The sequence below is a fragment of the Colletotrichum navitas genome (genome assembly GCF_030913465.1).
Source record: "Colletotrichum navitas strain CBS 125086 chromosome Unknown LY79scaffold_104, whole genome shotgun sequence".
Taxonomy (NCBI): Eukaryota; Fungi; Ascomycota; class Sordariomycetes; order Glomerellales; family Glomerellaceae; genus Colletotrichum; species Colletotrichum navitas.
Genome location: NW_026850650.1, coordinates 86997 through 106476, shown reverse-complemented (window position 1 = coordinate 106476; position 19480 = coordinate 86997). Strand labels below are relative to the sequence as shown.

Below are 19480 nucleotides of genomic sequence, written 5' to 3'. Positions count from 1 at the left end.
ATACACCCGTTCTATCTTTACTCCCTCCCCTCCCGAAACGCCTAGCTAGATCCAACAGCTTGAAATTCCATGCATCCATTCTACAGACGGGCGAATAATGACCCGATAATCTCCCTGCTCTTCAACAGATTCAGCACCCGTAGCCGCTCATTGTCCAGGTGGCCCGAATCGCTCGACTGTCCGCAGGGAAGATGAGCAGCGGGGGCATTAAATTCCTTCTCGAGAAACCGGATTGCCGGGATGGAACCGCCTTCGCGGATGTAAAGCGGTTTCCGGGGCTTCTTGTCTTTCGACTCCAGTGCCTCCTCTGCGCCGTCGTCGGCGGCCTCGTTGCTCTTGAACACGGAGGACCAGGCCTGCACGACGGCCTCCTCCAGCGTCTGGAAGATAGCATTGGTAGGGTCACCCAGCCAGGGCTCGGCTTTGTTATCCACCTTAATGGTAAGCGAATTCTTTGACTCGAGCGTTGCGAACTCGCTCTCGAGGTACGCATTCAGGGACGATATAACGTCGTTGACCTCTTGTCCTGGCACCAAGCGCAAGCTGATGCTGGCGCTCGCGTGGCTGCTGACCAAACTGCCGTCCGGGCCCGAGACCTTGTATCTATGAATCGTCAAGTTGGGCTCTCTCCAGCGCGCCATCAAAGCGGCTTTGAGCTTGTCGGCGAGCCCCTTCTCTGGGTCCTGCCGCATAAGCGTCGATGCGATATCATCGTAGCGCGTCTCCTCTTCGGCGGTGATAGGTAGAATGTCATCGTAGAATCCTGGTATGAGAACTCTGTTGCCAGGGCCCTTCAGCTTCGACAGCGTGTAGGTGAGGTCAGACAGAGGCTCGTTATTCATGTAGGAGCCATCCACGCCGGAATGTTGGTCGGGCAGATGGGAGTCTACGCAGACAGTGGCGTGCAAAACACCGCGCAGACCATAGGTGAGACACGGAACCTCATCGTCTAGCCAGTAGCTGTTGGCAATGAGGATGTAGTCGACATCGCCGATCAGGTCCTTGTTCTTGCGAACGATTTCTCTAAAACCGCGAGAGGCTGATTCCTCCTCGCCCTCAATCAGGAAGATTATGTCATTGGAGAGCTTTTTCGCTTGCAGTAGATCCGTCACCGCGTACAGAGCGGCCATGATCGGGCCTTTGTTGTCACTGACGCCTCTGCCGTACAAGTAACCGTTGATGCCCTTCATCTGGAAGGGATCCGTCTCCCACTTGCTCTTCTTGGTGTCGGCTGGTACGACATCGTAATGGCCGTAAAAGAGGATCTTCTTCCTCTTTTCGGCTGGCTCTAATGTACCGGCGAACTTGGCCAGCACAACTGGGTTGTGAGGGCTGCTTTCCGTGCTCAGCATCTCGACATGGCCACCGAGCCTTTTGAATAATGAGCCAAGAAATGTGGCGCCTCGTCGGCAATCTTCAGCGAATTCGGGTCGTGACGATACGGTCCGGTAGGAGACAAACTCGCCGAGTGTCCTGATCATGACGTCGTTGGCTTCCTCCGTGTCCTTTTGCTCCTCGTAAGGCGAGCAGTCAATGTGCCAGATGGCAACATCGTCGTCATTGCCGCCAGTGATATAGTATTGTCTGTTGTTATAGGTCGTCACAGCCGATGACAAGACCTTGCCCTCGTGGGCCTTCCACCGTGCGACGCACTGGTACTTTTGACTGATGTTAGCAGCCGCCTGCTTGTCTTGGTATTTTCCATAGTGGGCAGTTGTGTGTTTCTAAAGGTCGTTAGCAAGCGATAAAAAAAGACTAGCTTAAGGGGCTTACGCTCGCTGACCCCGACCGCGAGGCGCTCAAGAGGTAACCCCAGCCCATTTGCAGGGTCATGACGTCGCCCTTGTGTCCCTTGATAACTCTCAGCTTTGACTTGGTGTCCAGGTCCCACAGCTCGATAACCCCTTGCAGCTTCCCGGCGTACAGAAATGACCCGTCAATGGCAAGCGACATGACGGATTCGGCATCGTCGGCGCCGAGCGACATGAGTTCCTGCAGACCCGGCTCACGGTCGTTCTCGGCCGCCTGATCGTCTCCCTCGGCCCCCAGCTTCCACAGCTTGATGGTGCCGTCGCCCCCGCCAGAGATGAGCACCTCCTCGTCAGGTTCGACGAGGACCGTGGGCCCTTTGGCCATGAGCATCGAGTACACGTAGCCGTAGTGTGCGAACATCTGCAAAGCTCCCGGACGCATCTCCACCACCTTCTCCGACCGCGGGATGAGACTCCATCTCTCGTCGTTGCGGCGCGGGGTCGATGTACCTCCCACCGCCCTCGAGTCGAAGAATCTGTGGTTCCGTCGGTCGGGGTGCTGTGGGGAGTCGTGTGTCACACGGTTGTTGGGATCGGTGAGACTGACCCATTGTATCGAGGTATTCTGGGCTCCGAGGTAGACCGTGTCGTGCTGGGCGCTGTAGGCCACGGAGAAAATGTCGCCAACGTCGTAGGTACTGTAGATCTCGTATAGCCGGGTCATGGTCTTTGGGCACCAGGCATTGATGATGGGATCGCCGGCGCTGGAGAAGAGCATGGAGCCGTCAGGGGTCAGGAACAGGCTCAGCACGCTCCGCTTATGAGCTTGAACGATGCGCTCCTGGTGGAAGGTGGCCAGGGACCACACGACGATCTCGCCATCCTGGGTGCCGGCGTAGATGCGTTCGTTCTCGGCGCTGACGGCAAGGGCCAGGACGGAGCTGTCGTGCTTAAGGTTGTGGAGGAGTTCGGGGGCGACTTGGGGGTAGTCATCGGTATCGCTCAGATTCATGGACAGGTCCGAGGGCGCGATGGCCGACGGCATTGTGTCTTCTGTTGCGTGGGAGGCGGGAGCTTGTCAGCTTGTTGTAGGCCTAAGCGAGAGAATGCAGCCCCAGCAACGTCAACGGCAATGACAGCGTCGACGGCTGAACCGGACGGAGGAGAGCAACGGGCCGGCTAGGGTACTACAGATGGTTTCTGATCGTGGTTTTGGATCGGGTGAGACGGTAGGAAGGGGAGGGGAAAGAAGATGCATTCCCAGAACAGAGGCAAGACAAGGCCACAAATGTGTGCGGGTGCGGTATCGCAGCAGAAAAATGGCGAATGACGAAATGAGCGAACGATACTGTCAATTCCCCCTGGCAGGGATCCCCCGGAACAGCCAGAGGCGAGGAGAGGGATGAAGGGTGGGTGGGCTGAGTCCAGACTCCTGGGTTTGAGTGGATCGGTTCTGTGGTTCTCTAGGCTCTCCTTGGGGCTTTAGCTCCCTATCTTCACCAGGTCCACTGCTGTATCTTTGCGGAGGGGCAAACTGGCACTTGCAACTGGACCCGTCGTCTCATGACGCTTTCTCTTTCTCACCCGTACGGGGGACTTGTGCCTTGATAGTAGGGAGCTTTGTTCCTTTTTCTTCTTCTTCTTCTCGGTTCTTCGAGAAGGTTCAAGGCAGTTTGGCTATTGAAAATAAGGAAAGGTTGAAAGACTTACCATCTTCGTATTCCTCAGAGGACTCGGACCCGACTGACAGCCCGACCAGCTCCTCCTGGATCTTCCGGCATTGCTCGCAATCGTCCGGGCCCGGAGCGTGGTCCCCCGACTTGTACACACCCGCCATCTCTGGGGTTGTGTGATGTGCTATCCCGCGCAGTTCTGGATTCGACGAGAGGAGGATTCCGCAACGATTGTGTAGTGCCGAGTCCGCTTCGATGTCCGGAGGTGGGGGGGCAAGTTTCTCGCGACTGGGTGGGTAGCTTGTATACTTATTTGTACAGACGTCCTGATGGCTTTGACTCCCTCACCGCTTCATGACGCAACATTGGAGGGGATGGTATCATACGCCCGTGGTGAAGAGCTGCGAGCGCCCGTTCGGAAACGAGATTACTCGAGAAAGTAGGAAAAGGATAACGGCCAGCCGAGACGGAGCTTGAGGAACGTTCAGTTAGGGGTTGCGAGATCGAGCCAGGTCGCGTGATTGCCCATCACTTGTTATATTTGCCGCCCTGCCTGCCCGCATTGCGTTGGGACTCGCCCGCCCGCCTGCCAAGCGTCGACCTGAATCCCAGCTGGATCCTGTCTGTCTCTCAGCGTGTTTATGCAGTAGCACCTAGCTGAGACGGCCCCTGGGAGGCTTGCCGAAGCGACCTAGAGTGGCTGCTGATGTGCTGCAAGATGCGAAGAAGGCCTCAGCGGTCGTGGGGCCCGTCTCACCGCAAGATGGTGCGTCCAGTTGCACAAAGCCCCAGTCTAGGGTGCGTATGGTGATCGTCGAGGGTCCCCCTCGGCTGCCCTATTGGGAGCTTCCACGCATGCGACGGAAACAGAGCCCCGGTGAACGGAGAGTCTGTTGGGCAAGGGGAGACAAAGTGTAGCGCGGGTGTCATCAGCCGCTCTCCCTCCTTCTCGAACCTCATAGGCCACTCATTTCTCGCTGCCAATCCAGCGCGGCCTCCGGGCGGCAGCGTCTCTTACAGTCTGTGTTGGCTGTCCCTTCATACATACTTTGATCTGCACAGTACATAATAGATAGTGATGGTTGGGGAGATACCCACATAGGCCCATGGGTCACTTGCCTGAAATCAGACATCGGACTTGGCCATACTACTACAAGTACGGATACTGCCCTGCGGAATCAAAGAGACAGCTGCCTCAATGTGGATGAGTTGTCTTGTTACGCAAGACAACGTACCTACCGGTACATGGACAGGCGAGTTGGCCACAGCTTCTCAACCCAGCCCCCTGGTGGCTGTGGGGTTCACTAAAAGAAAGCGAGTGAGCCAACGAGATAAGAATGCATTAGGCCCTGCACACCCCCATAGCTGTTCAGTCTTCGAGTCCACCTAGCAAATGGCCAATGGCAGAGCTCGAGGACGACCGTCTCTTGTTCCAAGGCTGACTGCTGGCTTTGGCGGGAACCTCCTCCCCCAAATAGTTCTCTCATTAATGCGAAAGGGCCGCCAGTCTGGCTGCATCCCCCCCCCCAAAAAGCCCTTGCTAAAGTCCTATCTAAACTCGTCGGGGTGTGCAATTACATCGACGGGGCCAGGTCCGGCTCATCGCCAAACCAATACCCAGCCAGCCGGCACCGTGCACGCGTGAGACAGGCAATCAAACGCCATGGAGAGCACGCCATCAACCCCCAGCAAGGTCATTTGCCCTCTGGAACGGCCGCCAGCGACGACGACAATTGGGAAGTCCATCTTTCTCGCCGGCACAACGAGCAAGGGAGACTGGCGCAAACATCTTGCCGACTCCATCTCTCATCTCCCCGTGACCATTTTCAACCCCTTCCGTCCGGACTGGGACAGCACTTGGAGGGAGGACGTTTCCGACGAGAGGTTCAGGGACCAGGTCGAGTGGGAGCTGGAGATGCAGGAGAGAGCCGACATCATTGTCGTCTTCTTCGAGCAGGACACTGAGGCTCACATCAGCCTGCTCGAGCTAGGACTGTGTGCTCGGTCTGGAAAGGCCATCGTCGCGTGCTCGGAGCGATACAAGAAACGGGGGAACGTCCAGGCCGTCTGTGCCCGGTATGGGATTCCGCTTGTTGCCAACCTCGAGAGCTTGGAGAGGGAACTGGTCAGCAGGCTGGGAGAGTCTGGTCTAAATGACTCATGAAAATGACTTAGATCAGGATAATTGATGCATTTGGATACAACAACTGATTTCCTCAGTATGAACGACGACCTACCTAAACAGGTGGTAGGCGTTTGCTTGCGCCGCACTGTATACACACGGTCCAGTCACCCATCCGGGCCGAAGATAATCCGCCGCACCCACTTTCCCTACTCCGCGACTCGGCTCCCCCACTTGCCCAATCCGACATGGCTTGCCGCTGTGCAAACAGCCACCACAGCTTCGGGTCAACTTCTCAGACCAAACAAACCTCCTGTGTGCTTGCTCCAATAATCTCTAGCTCCTCTATGGTGGGTTGCAATCTAAAGCATTTGAACTTTTGTTACGATACCATACCTGTTAGAAAAGAAAAACCTCAAAATGGACGACCAATTCGGAGGCCGCACCGACGATGACCTGTTCTTCGACGACTTTGAACCTGTAAGCAATCCCCAGGTCGTCGAAACCGTCGCAGCCCCTCCTCCCCCTCCCGCCGCCGTCGTGACACCGCCTGTCGAGCCCCCCAAACCCAAACCTGCCGCGCCAAAGCCCGTCCAAAGACCTCCTCCTTCCCAACAACCTGCCACAAAGCGACCCTCCACTGCGCCGAGGGGCGGGCTCGCCAACTCGCGCTTCGCCGACAAGCCTGCCGCCGCCCCGCGCTCTCCCCGCCAAGCCGCTCCCGCGTCGACGCCATCGGTCACGACCACGCCGACTCCCCAGCCTCCCGCCGACCCCGCGGCGGCGCAGACCGCGACAGCGCCAGCCGCGTCGGCGGCGCCCACAGCCGCGGCTGCTTCCTCCCCCGCGACGACCAAGAGTTCATCCCCCGCGTCCCACCCGCCCCGCGAAAAGCCGCAACCCCCGCCCACCGCGCCTACGGGTCCGGCCGCCGGCAGCACCACCCCCACCACCCCAGGCGCGACCCCCGGCGCAAACACGGCCCTAAACGCTGCGGCGCGCCTGGGGTCCGGCGCGAACCCGCGGACCAAGCTCACCGAGACGGAGCTGGCGGCCAAGATGGAGCAGATGCGCATCCTCAACGCCGAGAAGACGCGCAAGTTCGAGCAGGCCGAGCAGGACGAGCGCAGCCACGCCGAGGCATACGCCCGCGGCATGGAGGAAGCGCGGCAGCGCAGGAAGCTCGACGAGGAGAGGCGGCGCCGCGGCGAGGAGGAGCGCAGGCGCATGGACGACGAGCGCGCCAAGAACAGGGAGAGGAAGCTCAAGGCCATGAGCATAAAGGAGGGCGGCTGGGACGAGGGCAAGGACGCGCTCGCGCAGGAGGACGAGAAGAGGGGGTTCCGCGGCGCCAACGGCGGGGTCCGCGGAATCAAGTCCGGCGCGGGGCTCTCGGGGAGCAGGTTCGCCCGCGATGGCGACGACGCTGGCGATCGGCATGCCAGCGCCGGCCCCGGCGAAGAGCGGAGGGGGGCGGTGGCCGCGGCCGCGGTAGGGGCCGTGGTGGTCTAGGGCGGGGAAACGGACGCGGTGGCCGGGGTGGTGGGTTTGCCAACGAGCACGAGCGCGATCCTGCCGCGTCCAACGGCGGCGACGGCGTCAAACCCGCCACGCCTGCACCCGTCATCAGCACCGAGGAGTTCCCCGCTCTGCCCGGCAAGAAGTCCACGACCGACGACGCGTCGCTGCCCATGCTGTCGCCCCTCGGCCGATGGGACGACGAGATGGAGGCCTTCGACGCCAAACTCAAGAGCGGCGCGAACGCTACGGAATGAATTTTTATTCCTTCCTTTTTTTTCCTTTCTCGCTGCGGCTTGACGAGTCACATGAACAGGGCATGGGATTGGATCACGAAACAGCGACCATGCATCTTTTGGACACTGTTGTGGACAAAGAAAAGAAAAAAACGAGCAGGACTTTTTTTTTGGTTCATTATAGCCCGCTTCTTAGAGCCCGCTTCTTAGAGCATGGTCCCGTTCCAGACGGCGCACTTTGGATATTGAACATTGTAGAAGGCCCCGTTACCAGCACAAGAAATATATGAAAGTTGTCCGGGACTCGCTGTCATTGTCGCTCAAGGCATCAAGCTCGACAGATTTATTCTCATCTCGGGGTTTTCCTTCAATTATGCGCATTCTCCTCCCCCCTCTAGCGCGAGCCGTCCTCTGATGCCGGAATCGAGGCCTAAAAGACTTAGTATGAAGCAAACAGAACTCCAGTGGTTCGTCACCCACGTTTTGCATTCTGTTGAATAGATGCTGAGAATCACGTCCTTGCTCCTGCGAACCGTGGCGTACATGTCCACCGGGGCGGTTGTGCCATTCGGGGTCTGTCTTTCAACATTCCTCAGACGAGATTGGTATCCGAGCAGGCGCAGCGACAATACTTCGATCTGCGCTTGGGGGTGGGCGATGTTTCGGCAGACCCCGTTTGTTTACGTTGTCGTCCGGTCGTGGCCTCGTTTTCTCTCCGAATCGGCCTACCATCCGCCACGGTATCCTCTGCCTCCGCGACCCCGGTAGCCGCCGCCACTTCTGGGCCCCCTGGGGCCGCCGGACCCCATGCCGTCGTCTTCGATCGGCGCCCGCTGGCGATGACGCATCTCCTTCGGGAACGCGTCGAAAGTCTTGCGCATCTGCGCGTACCCCAAGTGCATCTTTCCGTAAAAGTGGTCCGCTAGGCGGCGATCGTTGTCCAGCCTGCTAAGGTAGGCGCCGCACACGTCGCAGACCTGCAGCTTCTGGTGGCCAGACGGGCCCGAGGTATCAGAGAGCGCCTTGAGCTCCTTCTCGCGATCAAGCTTGGTCTGCTGCGCTTGTCGTACCCGGTAGAATTCGTCAATGGCGCGGGACACTTCGCCCATTTCACCCAGGATCTCGACTTCGAGGGTGCCGTTGTGGATAGTAGAGGAGAGTTCTGATATGCTTTTCAACTGCAGAGAGTTAGTCAGATGCGTTGGAAAGTCGTGATTGCTGTGGCAACATACCAGAGCATTTGTTTGACGGATCTCGTCAGGGGTCTTCTCGAGCCTGCGCTGAGCCGAGTCTATCCTCCTGTTGCAGTCGTCGATATACTTCTGAAGGTCGCGCATGTAGTCGTACTCGAATCCATACTTTTGCTTCTCCTTGTCCGAGAGGCCCTCGTACTCGGCCTTGAGCGCCTCAGAGTGCTGCTTTGGACAGGGGCCCAGGTCCTGCTTGGTATTTGTGAAGAGGTCGTGAGGACATGTGCCGACGAGGAAAGATCTGCAAACTTTGGGGTCGGTCATGGAAAGCGAGGCAGCGCGGGTGCTGGCCGAGCCACCCATCAGCTGCTCGAGCAGCTTTCTCTGTTCTGCAGCCATGGCGTGTGGTATGCGGTAGTGTTCGTGGAGGTTGTCGTGCTGTGCTGTGTATCGACGATATCTTCGTGGGGCAAATTGGGTGTTTTTGGTTTGGGGGTAAAGAATCTCTCTCCAAATCTCGGGCTGGGGAAGAAAGCGCTGCGCGGGATGGAGCAGCAGACCAGATCGAAGGTGGACCACGGGCGGAATGTGGAGAGCTGCCCAAGGGTGCGACTTTGGCAAGCCAAAAGATTTTGGTTACGTAAGGGTCGTTCTGCCGGAGTCCACCGCCTCCCATGTCCCTCCAAGCGACCACCTTCACGACCACGACTTCTACTCCAGGCCACATCCATGCGCTGCTATGTAGAGAAGAAAGAAAGAAGCAGACGTCACTTTCGTTCTCCTTTTGCGCTGTGATTCCTCTTCTCAAGATGCGCCAGTTTCTGGCCATCGTTCTCTTTTCCTGCCTGGCGTCCTTCGGCCTAGCTGCGGATTACCACGAGCAGCTCAACCTCCGTCCGCTACCCCTTTCCTCATTGCTTGCGAGTTTCAATTTCCGGTCCAACACGTCGCTGTCCGATTTCGAGTCGCAAAACTTCCGATACTTCCCCCGTTCTCTCGGTCAGATTCTACAATATGCCGGCACGCGAGAATTACATCTGAGGTTTAGCCTGGGGCGATGGGACGCTGAAAGCTGGGGAAGCCGGCCGTGGGATGGTCAGCGCGAGGGCGGAACGGGCGTGGAACTGTGGGCATGGCTCGAGGCTGAGACGGACGAAGAGTATGGCGTTCCCCCCGCTTACCGCGCAATTGCGACTGACAAATATGCAGGGCTGATCAGAAGTGGCTGACCCTCACCAATGCCCTCTCGGGTCTCTTCTGCGCATCGCTCAACTTCGTCGACGGAACCCGAACCACCCGACCCGTCATGTCTTTCCAACCAGAGGGTCACCATCCCGAGGCCTCCATCCCGAACATGCAGCTCCTACACGGCGTCCTTCCGAAAGAGGTTGTCTGCACAGAGAATCTGACACCTTTTCTTAAGCTGCTCCCCTGCAAGGGAAAGGCTGGCATTTCGAGTCTCCTTGACGGTCACAAGCTCTTCGATTCCTCCTTCCAGAGCATGGCCATTGACATCAAGCCAGTGTGCCCAGATGGTGAGGAGTGTAGTCTGCAAATCGAACAGACTATCGACATGGTTCTGGACATTGACCGGTCCAAGCGTCCGAGAGATAACCCGATTCCTCGCCCACCGCCCGCGCATGAGCTGAAGTGCGACACCTCAAAGCCCTATCACTCCGATGACACATGTTACCCGGTCGGCCTCACCACCGGTCAAGATTGGTCTCTTTCTCAGGTGTTTGGCAAGTTTGTCAAGGGAACATGCCCTCTGACAGACGAGGACATGCCCCCTGTGTGTATCGAGGTGCCCCATTCAAGAAGTGTCTACGCCTCTGGCGGAGCTACAGAAATTCTCAACCCGAACGGTGTATCGAGATGTTTCACGATCGGATCAGAGGCAGAACTCGAAATTGTCCTGCCTCTTGAGGCCATGGAAGGCCAGGATCCTATAAAGGAGCTCGTCGAGCCCTCTACACCTCTCATCTATGCCGAGCGCAGTTTTACCGGATACGGCCAAGAGCATGGTGGCATGCAGGCCATTCTGACGAACCCGAGCAAGGATACCGAGGTCGAGTTCATCTATATGGAGTCGCTGCCCTGGTTCATGAGGGTGTATCTACACACTCTGAACGCCCGTATCGAGGGATCTTCGGGCTCACAGCCATCCATCATCGAGGACATTTACTATCGTCCCGCTGTCGACCGTGCCAGAGGCACGCAACTCGAGTTACGCATGCGCATCCCTCCTGCATCAACCGTCTTCCTTACCTATGACTTTGAAAAGTCAATTCTTCGCTACACCGAATACCCCCCTGACGCCAACCGCGGCTTCGACATTGCTGCTGCTGTCATTACCACCTTGAGCCCACGTACGCAAAGTACTCGGACAACCACTCTGCTGCTGAATCTCCCGACGCCGGACTTCAGCATGCCATACAACGTCATCATCTTCACGTCGACAGCAATTGCGCTCGCTTTCGGCGGCATGTACAATATCCTAGTTCGTAGACTAGTAGGCGCCGATGAGGGCCCCAGTCCAGTGCTCAAGGCCAAAATAGGCAAGCTGCTGGGAAAGCTCAAAGGCTTGCGATCTAAGAAATAGAAAGCCATGTTTGTGTTCTTGTGTCATGATATCTTAATCTATTTGAGGCACCAAGTGACTTCGCACTGACACGTCGGCTAGACTGTACCCTGTTTGCTGTCACAGCCGCTCTGAACTCTGACTTGAGATCCCACGAGGCCTCGCGTGTTCTGTTATGGGCGCCGGGGGTTTGTCATGAGCCGAGGGGGGGCTGGACGGCAGCGTTCTGCTGTGGAACAGCGAGAGCGAGCGGGTTCAAGTCATATCCTCGTGTCTCTATCCACTGCCATGTTCTTCTATGAGGTATCAACGAACGATTGGACGTCGCACAAGTGCAAGTGTGTGTCACCGGTGTATATATAGAACGCTCGATCAAGCGGGTGTGATCCAATCCCGCATGCCCCTTACGGGATCTAGGATCTCACTCCGGCTGGTTCTCGGGCTTGTTCTATAAACGCAGGATTCCGCCAACTGTCGTCTGCCGGTTTCCTGATATCAGTCTGCAGGGTAGCTCCCATCCATTTCCAGCAACTCGGCCCTTTTCAGAGCATATCAAAACTTACGGAAAGACTTATGCTTTTGAGAATAATCATCAGCGTATGTTTTCCGTCGGTGTCATGACCCCCGGCATCGCATGCGGACAGCTCACGGCTTCCCACTTCTTTGAGATTACGGTGTAACATGAGAGTAGGACATAAGTTTTAAGTCACAGCATTGCTCGGACCCAGCTGCCAACCTCTGGTTCAGGCGATTCGAGAGATCACATTCTCCTCATTCGTCATGTGAATTGGGGCCCTGAGATGGAAGATTGAAGCATAAATACACAGGAAGCAAATTGTTTGCTCCTGGGCACCTTTTTGACCTGGCTGGGTCCCAATCATGCAAATCTCAAAGCCGACGCTGCTAATAACCGAACGCTTGGAGTTCCGTCTACGGGCCGCTTGCTGGATGTGCGGGCCTTTTTTGTTTGCGATGTTATAGGCCTTGAACAGTGTCGGGGATGCAGGCTCCCTCATGGCCGGCATGGCGCATGAGCATGTTGGTACAGAATCATCCATTGAGGCAAGGTTCCAGGCTTCTTGCGTTCCATATTAAGACGACGAATTCCCAAGATTTTAACCCATCTCCCTCCTTCATACCTTATCCATCATCGAATAAGGACTGCGCTGGAATAGGTGACTATGCTGCTGAGAAACGCTATCCCAATACTCTTCTTGACGGGTGTTAGCCTAGCTAGATTCGGGCAGACAGCAACACGTTCACAGGAGAAACAGCAGCCAGGATCCAGACGATTCATCTTGGAGCTTCCAAAGGTACGTGTGCCATTGATAAAAACGCTGGAGAGAATCGTTGACATTGGAGACGGCACAGGGCTTGGGGTTGAGCCAGCTCAGCTCTGGTTTCCCTGGCATTTCGGGAGACAAGGTGTACAAGACATTCCACAGCGACGTGTTCACAGGAGTCAGTATCGAGGCCACAGGCAAAACCGCGGAAGAACTTCAGCTCCTTTATGGTGCACGCAATGTGTGGCCGTCGAGACCAGTCCAGATGGCCATTGCCAACAAGGGTCGCACGTACACTGGGGATGTATCCGCGGCGAATTACACCATCCACGGCATCACGGGCGTGGCTAAACTCCACGAGGAGGGTGTCCTTGGCCAGGGAGTCAAGGTCGCCATTGTTGACTCTGGCGTGGATTATAATCATCCCGCTGTAAGCCATTGTTCCCTTGAACGGGGCAATCTTCTCTAATACCCCACACAGCTGGGCGGAGGATTCGGTGAGGGCTTCAAAGTTATCGGCGGCTACGATCTTGTAGGGGGTTCGGGTAAGAGCTAAGATTGAAATGCCAAAGGAAACTGTCTGATCTATACTACAGCGTGGCCTGTTGAGGGATACGAAAAGAGACCTGACAAGGATCCATACGAAGAAAGCGACATCGGGCACGGTACGCATGTGACAGGCATCGTCGCCGGAAAGTCAGACAGGTATCTCCTTGGATACCCCTTCGCTTCTACTCAATGTCTTTTATTACAGTTCTTGCAGCTGATATAAGTACAGCTGGCAAGGCGTCGCCCCTTCAGCAAGCATCCTTTCCTACAAGGTGTTTGGTGCTGGAGATGTAGGCCGCCTTTCCCAAACAATCTACCAGGGCTGACATTTATGTTCCAGAGCGGCGGCACAGATGAAGAAACGCTCATTGAGGCCTTTCTGATGGCCTACGATGATGGTGTACGTCCAAACACTCAAGAAACTCGGTAAGACGAGCCAGTCTTCTAACTACGCTCCAGGCCGACATCATAACCTCATCAGTCGGAGGCCGGGGGGGCTTCTCCAACAATGCTTGGGCGGAGATAGCTTCACGTTTAGTGGACAGAGGCCTTGTCGTCACCATCTCCGCAGGCAACGACGGCGCCGGCGGTGCTTTTCTTGCTGACAACGGCCAGTCCGGGAGAAATGTGCTCTCGGTGGCCTCATCTGAGCCCGAGTCTGTTCCCGGAATGCCTTTCGACGTGACGTTCGAGTACAAGAACGGCGACGTCAACACGACTAGGTTTGGATTCTTCCACGGGAGTCTCGTCCACCCTTTCCCTATCAACATGAACTCTTCGGGTCTACCCGTCACTGCACTCTCGTTCGACCCCTATGACGTTACAGTCGGTTGCCGCTTCCTGGGGCCAGATTCGCGAAACCTGTCCGGTGCTCTGGTTCTCGCCCCCCGGGGAGGATGCAACGGTGCCACAAAGAGATACGCGCTTCACTCCGCCGGAGCGGAATATGTGCTGCTTTTCAATGATGACAACTTATACCCCCTGGAGGGGGATTACAGCACCTCTAGAGTCGAGGGCATATCGGACCGAGGCGCGGGCGTCCAGATCCTCGCCGCTTTGAAGGAGGGAGCCAACGTCACGGCCAGGTTCTTTGACGAGTCACACACGTCATTCGTTAACCTCAAGAACCCCGCTGTTGTCAGTTCAAAGTTCACCTCGATGGGCGGGCTTTACGACCTCCAGATCAAGCCGGACGTTGCCGCGCCGGGGTCCAACATTTACTCAACCCTGCCAGGCAGAAAATATGGCCTCATGTCGGGGACATCGATGGCAACGCCTTATGTGGCTGGCATCGCTGCTCTTTACATCAGCAAATACGGCGGCCGGGCGACTCACGGCCCCGAGTTCGGCAAGAGGCTTTCCGCCCGTATCCTGTCGAGCTGCGACTCCGCCCGCTGGAACGACGGCAACAATATGACGGACTACGGTACCTGGGCCCCCGTCTTCCAGCTCGGAAACGGACTGGTGAACGCTACCAAGGTCCTGAACTACAAGTCGGAGCTGTCCTTCGCCAAGTTTGCGCTCAACGACACAGTCAACTTTGTGCCTACTCACTCTGTCAACATTACAAACAACTGCATGGGGTCCGTCACGTATAAATTTTGCCTCCAAGCTGCTGGCGGCTACGAGGTTTTGGACAACACAGCCGCGGCGTCCCTAAAGATGGGTCCTGAGTACATGGAGTTTACCCCGATGGACGTGGTGCCGGTTCCTAACGTGACCTTCCCTGAGGGTGAATTTACGGTTGGCCCCGGCGAGACCAAGATGGCGAAGTTGGTTCTCTTTCACCCAGTTACTATAATTTCTGGACTGATTCTCTCCTGCAGGTTTACCTTTGCGCCTCCCAAAGGCCTCAATGCCTCAGCGATGCCTCTCTACAGCGGCAAGGTCCTCATCCATGGGTCTAACGGGGAAGAGCTGGCCGTGCCGTATATGGGTGTTGCGTCTGACGTTCGAAAGAACTTTAGGAAAATGTTCGTCGAAGGCAGTCCTAGCATATACTCAGGACGAGACGCGATGCCCATCGTATACAAGTCCAAGTGAGTGGCTTCTCGCAGGCTTACTAGGAGGTGGGGCTTTCTGACAGGCTAGCAGCTTCACATTTAACCTTTCGGTCTACGAGCAAGACTTCCCGAGGCTCCAAGTTCGGCTTCGTTATGGCGCCCAAATCTTACGCTGGGACATTTTCGAGGCTGGTTGGGAGGAGAAAAGCTGGGGGACATACCCGCCCGTTCCCGGAATGGGCGGCTTCATCGGCATGGCGGCTACCTGGGTATGCTTGCATTTCCTGAGAACACCTATATTAACCGCTTTTCTTTTCTGGTCTGACGTCAGATAAGGATAACGAAAGACATACGGTGTATTTTGATCCGGACTCCCATGACGAGTTCGACCTCGTCAGGGGCCCGTTGACTGAGTTGTCCCGTGATGACTACAACTATTCTCCGTATCAGGCGTGGTGGCTGGGACGCTTCGCTGACGGCCATAAGATCCAACCTGGAAAGTACTCGTAAGTCACGTCTCTAAGTTGATCGACCTATTGTTTCCTGCCTCTTACTGATGAATTCTAGGATGCGTATCGCTGCTCTATCTCCGTTTGGAGATCCTGCCAAGAGCGATCACTGGGACATCTGGAGGCATGACTTTGAGGTTATTGGGAACCAGACAGAGACCAATAAGTGAACGACCCCGGACTTCGTGCTTGCTCTAGTCTAGGCCTTTACGACTTGAGATAGATAGCATCATTGCCAATGGGTCTGTTGCCGTCAAACACGCACACTTCTACATAGTACAATTACCGGACGATTGTCGACCTCATCTTCATAAAATGGGAATCCTGGGCATGTTTTTCATTTGGGTGTAAATATTGGCTTCAAGAAACGAATGTTTTCTGTGACATCTGCAGTCTTTGTACTTGTAATATCAGACACCCCTTGCCTGGAGTTTATTTTCTAATTCGCCGGGTCAGGCATGTCAATCTTGATTTGATATCTTACCTTTCAGTTACATTTCCAGCGTTGTCACGAAGCTTTGTTAATCACTGGCGGTTCGCTATACTAAAAATTCGTTGTGTTGAATGTCAACAAGTCAATCAAACTGACGGTCCGAACTCGGAGGAATATAAACGATACAGCACTAGAGTTGATGACTTCTGAATCGCTTTCTAGTTGATTGGTGGGTTGTTAACGGCGAAGGGAATACCATGTCAGATTTCTGCCCTAAATTGACATGTCCCTCGATAGCTCCACTTGCATTCAATACTCTGGCGTGCAGTTTTCACCTTGACTAAACGCATGTCCTGTTTATCGTCGACCGGTCGATCTTCCTTAGGAGCCTTGGTATTCATGTCAACAAGGTTCAGACTCTGAAAACCGATTAGGGATAACAAACGATGGACGACTATAATCCGAAAAACTGGTGGCTCCCGGCGGCGGGGACGAAAGGACGGCCGCCGAGTTTGGGATAGCGGGCATCTTGGCGCGGGCAACATATTCAAAACCAGCCGGTCCGGAGATCCCCGGTAGCCACTTTTTCAACAGTCCATCAACGGCTCCGCAAGACTTTTATTCGCGACTGGAGACAAGCAAAACGATCTTTGTCGGGTCTGGTTTCTCGTTGCGATGGAGCGAGCGACCAAGGGGCAAGGGCATACCGTTCTTCCTCAACGACCCGAATCGATACGGCCGCCTCGCGCGGGAGCTTTCGCGGTTCGTGGCGAGCACGATGTCGCCCAACAATCCAAACAAACAAGTATCGACGGACGACGAGATAAGGTACCAGGCTCGCTGGATACTCTACAACGAGTAAGTGAAGTTGCGTGGATGGAAACCTCTGGGAAAGAGCGTTTGATTATATTACTCTGCTAACCGAATGTCGTTCCAGTGACGATCCATGGAACCAGACTCCGGCAGATATTGCCGAATGGTTGACTAATTTCAAAAAGCAGGTCAGGTTACAATAGACTCCCAAAGGCAATCTCTCACAAACCTCGCGTCTTGGTTATACTATCAATATTTGCGAATCTGTCTGGAGTTTGAGTTAAACTTGCTAATCCCGGACTATGAGCACACCCATACAAGCGCATCGGCATCTTGACGATGGACACATCGGCAGTCTTGGATAGGCCGTTGTGGATGGCCCGTCAATATACCGGCTCGGTCGGAGCGGGATATTAACATGATGTATGTAGTCTGCGGATTCAACAGTTTGCATTTAACAGAATAAAGTATTTATCAGTTAGCTAGGTTATGCTGGGCACGCAACGGGTCCCGTCCGGAAACTCAGAAACCGAGAAACTCTTGATCCCTGCATTTACCTGGGGGCCCGCAATATCTTAGTCCATGACACGGGGACATTGGTTTTGGGACGAGCACAAGTCATGGATGTCACTTTGTAATTACTCCCGGCGCTGAATTTAAATGCTAAGCACACAAAGTCCAAGCAGAGGACATCAACCTTTCTTAGGACGAAATGGCATTGCACGAGTCATACTGGATGGGACTTTTTCCCTACTAAAATACGAATATCAGACGGTTCCTTTTCAGGTTGCACAGGTACACAGTGATAATCTAATACAGTTGGAAAAACACAGTATGAATGTCATGCCCGATCATCAACACAGCACAAGGTTTTGGAAGAAAGGGACTTTGGTTACGTGGGTGGAGAAAGGAAATTAGGTATTCCACAACTGCGGGGTCCCTGTCCGCCATATTATTTTACCTACAAGAAGCCCGGCTATGCCCAGAAGAAGCCTCGAAGATTCGAAGTCGCCCATGCCTTCTCATCCAAATATCCGATGGTGAACATCAAGGAAGCCGCGCAAGCCGCAATGATGGCCTACGGCCTCGCCACCGAACAAGGCGGGAACGCTTCCGCGCCGTTAGAGGGCGTCGCTGATACATTAGCCTCCTTCTACCTCACCAACTTCACGAGCTTCGCCCTCGGCGGCATCAGCAGCCTCCCGAACCACGAAGCCGCCACCGCGGGCGTGCTGTACCAACTCAAGGCACTGAACCAGAGCGGCCTCGGCACAGACATCCGGTTCTGCGGCGGCCGCGTCGACGTCGTCTCCGACCAAAGCGCCCTATGCTGGGTTACGTTTGAGATCAAGCCCCGGACAGACAAGATCGAGGCGTGGTCGTGGACCAACGTCTACGGATTCCGAGTGCAGGCGGGACGAAGCAACGGCCTCGAGGGCGGGTGGGAGTCTAGCAATGCCGACCAGGAAATTGGAAAGCTGTTGGAGAGAGTTCCAGACATTTACAAGGGCGGAACCGTTTAAACGGGAGGGAGAAATTTAGCAAATTGAAGTGTATTAATGCACTGTTATTAGACTGTCTACGGATAGACCACAAATTCCTCCCCCTTAACGTCCGAATAAAGAGCCTTTACAACAAAACCGCTGCGATAGCCATGCCGGCAATCAGGCCGAATACTTCGCGCGACGCCCCAAATGGAGCCGCAGAACTGGGTCTGGTAATGGCCGAGGTGGGAGCGGATCCGTTGCTCAAGATGGAAGTCTGGGGGCTAGCGGCCGTCTTGGGGGTAGTCATCAGGAAAGAGGCCGTCGCGTTCAGCCCAGCAGGAGGAGAGACGACATCGGTGACAGCTGGCGCAGCCGAAGTCGAGACCTCGGTGGTACACTCGCTCTCAACCAGATCGGTCTCGCTTGGCTTGGTCTCGATTGCGGCAGCAGTATCGGAGACGGTGGGGATGGCGCTCTCCGGAGCCGACGTGATGACGGACGGCCGCGTGGGCTGGGCGTAAGCCGCGTCGCTGGTCGCCATCGGAAGGAACGAAGGCGAGTACGATGCGGTGCCCTTGTACCCGATGCATCCGGGGACATCAGTCCTGGGAGGGGCGCGGCCGCCGCCGCAGTCGAGGGCGGCGCAGATCTCGCCGGTGCCGGGGACGTACCAGACGACGGTCGCATAGGGAGTGCCGCCCTGGGTGGGGGTGACGACCGAGTCGGAGGATACACAGCCGGCGAGGTCCGTCTTGGCCAGGACGGTGGTCGCAAGGACAGCGACAGAAGCGACAAGTCTGTAGGACATTTTTATAATTGCTTGTTCTTTTTCGGAATTGTTTTCGTGTTTATCAACAAGTTGGAAGTCTCGAAAAAATTGTATGTTTGTAGTTGAAGAGAATGATACTGGTAAACGAGTGTGTTGATCCGGTAATGAAAGTCGACTGAGATGCTTGAGGCTCTGGTTTGAAAAACGAAACAAAGGGAGGAATCGAGCATTTAAATCGTCTTTAACGATCCTTTTCGATGGCTATTTTGCCTGACCCCTTAGCCCATAACGAATCTCGAGCCCGGGTTGAATGACGCCAACCGATGACGCTAAGCGGGCCTGAGACGGCAGTTAGACGCCACTTCATCTTGGAGGCAGTCCAGGCGTCGAGCGAAAGAATCCTATGGCGCCCAACCAAACGGCTTTGTGATGCTGTGGCTTTTTGTTGTGTCTCAACAGGTGCCGACATGCCGGATCCTCGCCTTTCCCTCGTTGGTTCATGCCCTATCGGGATGTCTTCCTCTAGGGCCGAGGGCACTTCAATCAACTTCGATAGGTAAAGC

At 55.5% G+C, this 19480-nt stretch overlaps 8 protein-coding genes across 8 annotated transcripts; 5 read left to right on the top strand and 3 right to left on the bottom strand.

Moving 5' to 3' along the window:
- Positions 1–80: 80 nt before the first annotated feature.
- Positions 81–2796, bottom strand: LY79DRAFT_526901 (WD domain-containing protein; the record flags this gene model as incomplete). Its single annotated transcript, XM_060555878.1, has 2 exons — positions 81–1724; positions 1774–2796. The coding sequence occupies 2 exons, from the start codon at positions 2794–2796 to the stop codon at positions 81–83; spliced, it is 2667 nt and encodes an 888-aa protein (XP_060408565.1).
- A 1913-nt stretch (positions 2797–4709) lies between these two features.
- Positions 4710–5703, top strand: LY79DRAFT_617490 (uncharacterized protein). Its single transcript, XM_060562014.1, has one exon. The coding sequence runs from the start codon at positions 5088–5090 to the stop codon at positions 5586–5588; it is 501 nt and encodes a 166-aa protein (XP_060408564.1). The 5' UTR covers positions 4710–5087; the 3' UTR covers positions 5589–5703.
- A 263-nt stretch (positions 5704–5966) lies between these two features.
- Positions 5967–7321, top strand: LY79DRAFT_674011 (uncharacterized protein; the record flags this gene model as incomplete). Its single annotated transcript, XM_060564248.1, has 2 exons — positions 5967–7037; positions 7112–7321. 2 exons carry the CDS (start codon positions 5967–5969, stop codon positions 7319–7321), a joined length of 1281 nt encoding a protein of 426 aa, XP_060408563.1.
- Positions 7322–8025: 704 nt separating this feature from the next.
- LY79DRAFT_674010 (uncharacterized protein) lies at positions 8026–8889 on the bottom strand (the record flags this gene model as incomplete). The annotated part of the gene is made up of 2 exons (XM_060564247.1): positions 8026–8478; positions 8533–8889. 2 exons carry the CDS (start codon positions 8887–8889, stop codon positions 8026–8028), a joined length of 810 nt encoding a protein of 269 aa, XP_060408562.1.
- A 317-nt stretch (positions 8890–9206) lies between these two features.
- LY79DRAFT_617482 (Gpi16 subunit) lies at positions 9207–11118 on the top strand. Its single transcript, XM_060562013.1, has 2 exons — positions 9207–9649; positions 9700–11118. Exons 1-2 carry the CDS (start codon positions 9300–9302, stop codon positions 11090–11092), a joined length of 1743 nt encoding a protein of 580 aa, XP_060408561.1. The 5' UTR covers positions 9207–9299; the 3' UTR covers positions 11093–11118.
- Positions 11119–12085: 967 nt separating this feature from the next.
- On the top strand, positions 12086–15776 carry LY79DRAFT_707423 (subtilase; the record flags this gene model as incomplete). Its single annotated transcript, XM_060565048.1, has 12 exons — positions 12086–12109; positions 12337–12384; positions 12443–12784; positions 12836–12899; positions 12951–13059; positions 13133–13193; positions 13244–13303; positions 13363–14675; positions 14730–14942; positions 14998–15175; positions 15243–15412; positions 15474–15776. The coding sequence occupies 12 exons, from the start codon at positions 12086–12088 to the stop codon at positions 15583–15585; spliced, it is 2694 nt and encodes an 897-aa protein (XP_060408560.1). The 3' UTR covers positions 15586–15776.
- A 1740-nt stretch (positions 15777–17516) lies between these two features.
- On the top strand, positions 17517–18201 carry LY79DRAFT_569734 (uncharacterized protein). Its single transcript, XM_060559078.1, has one exon. The coding sequence runs from the start codon at positions 17699–17701 to the stop codon at positions 18182–18184; it is 486 nt and encodes a 161-aa protein (XP_060408559.1). The 5' UTR covers positions 17517–17698; the 3' UTR covers positions 18185–18201.
- Positions 18202–19409, bottom strand: LY79DRAFT_569733 (uncharacterized protein). Its single transcript, XM_060559077.1, has one exon. It carries the CDS (start codon positions 18954–18956, stop codon positions 18291–18293), a length of 666 nt encoding a protein of 221 aa, XP_060408558.1. The 5' UTR covers positions 18957–19409; the 3' UTR covers positions 18202–18290.
- Positions 19410–19480: the final 71 nt, after the last annotated feature.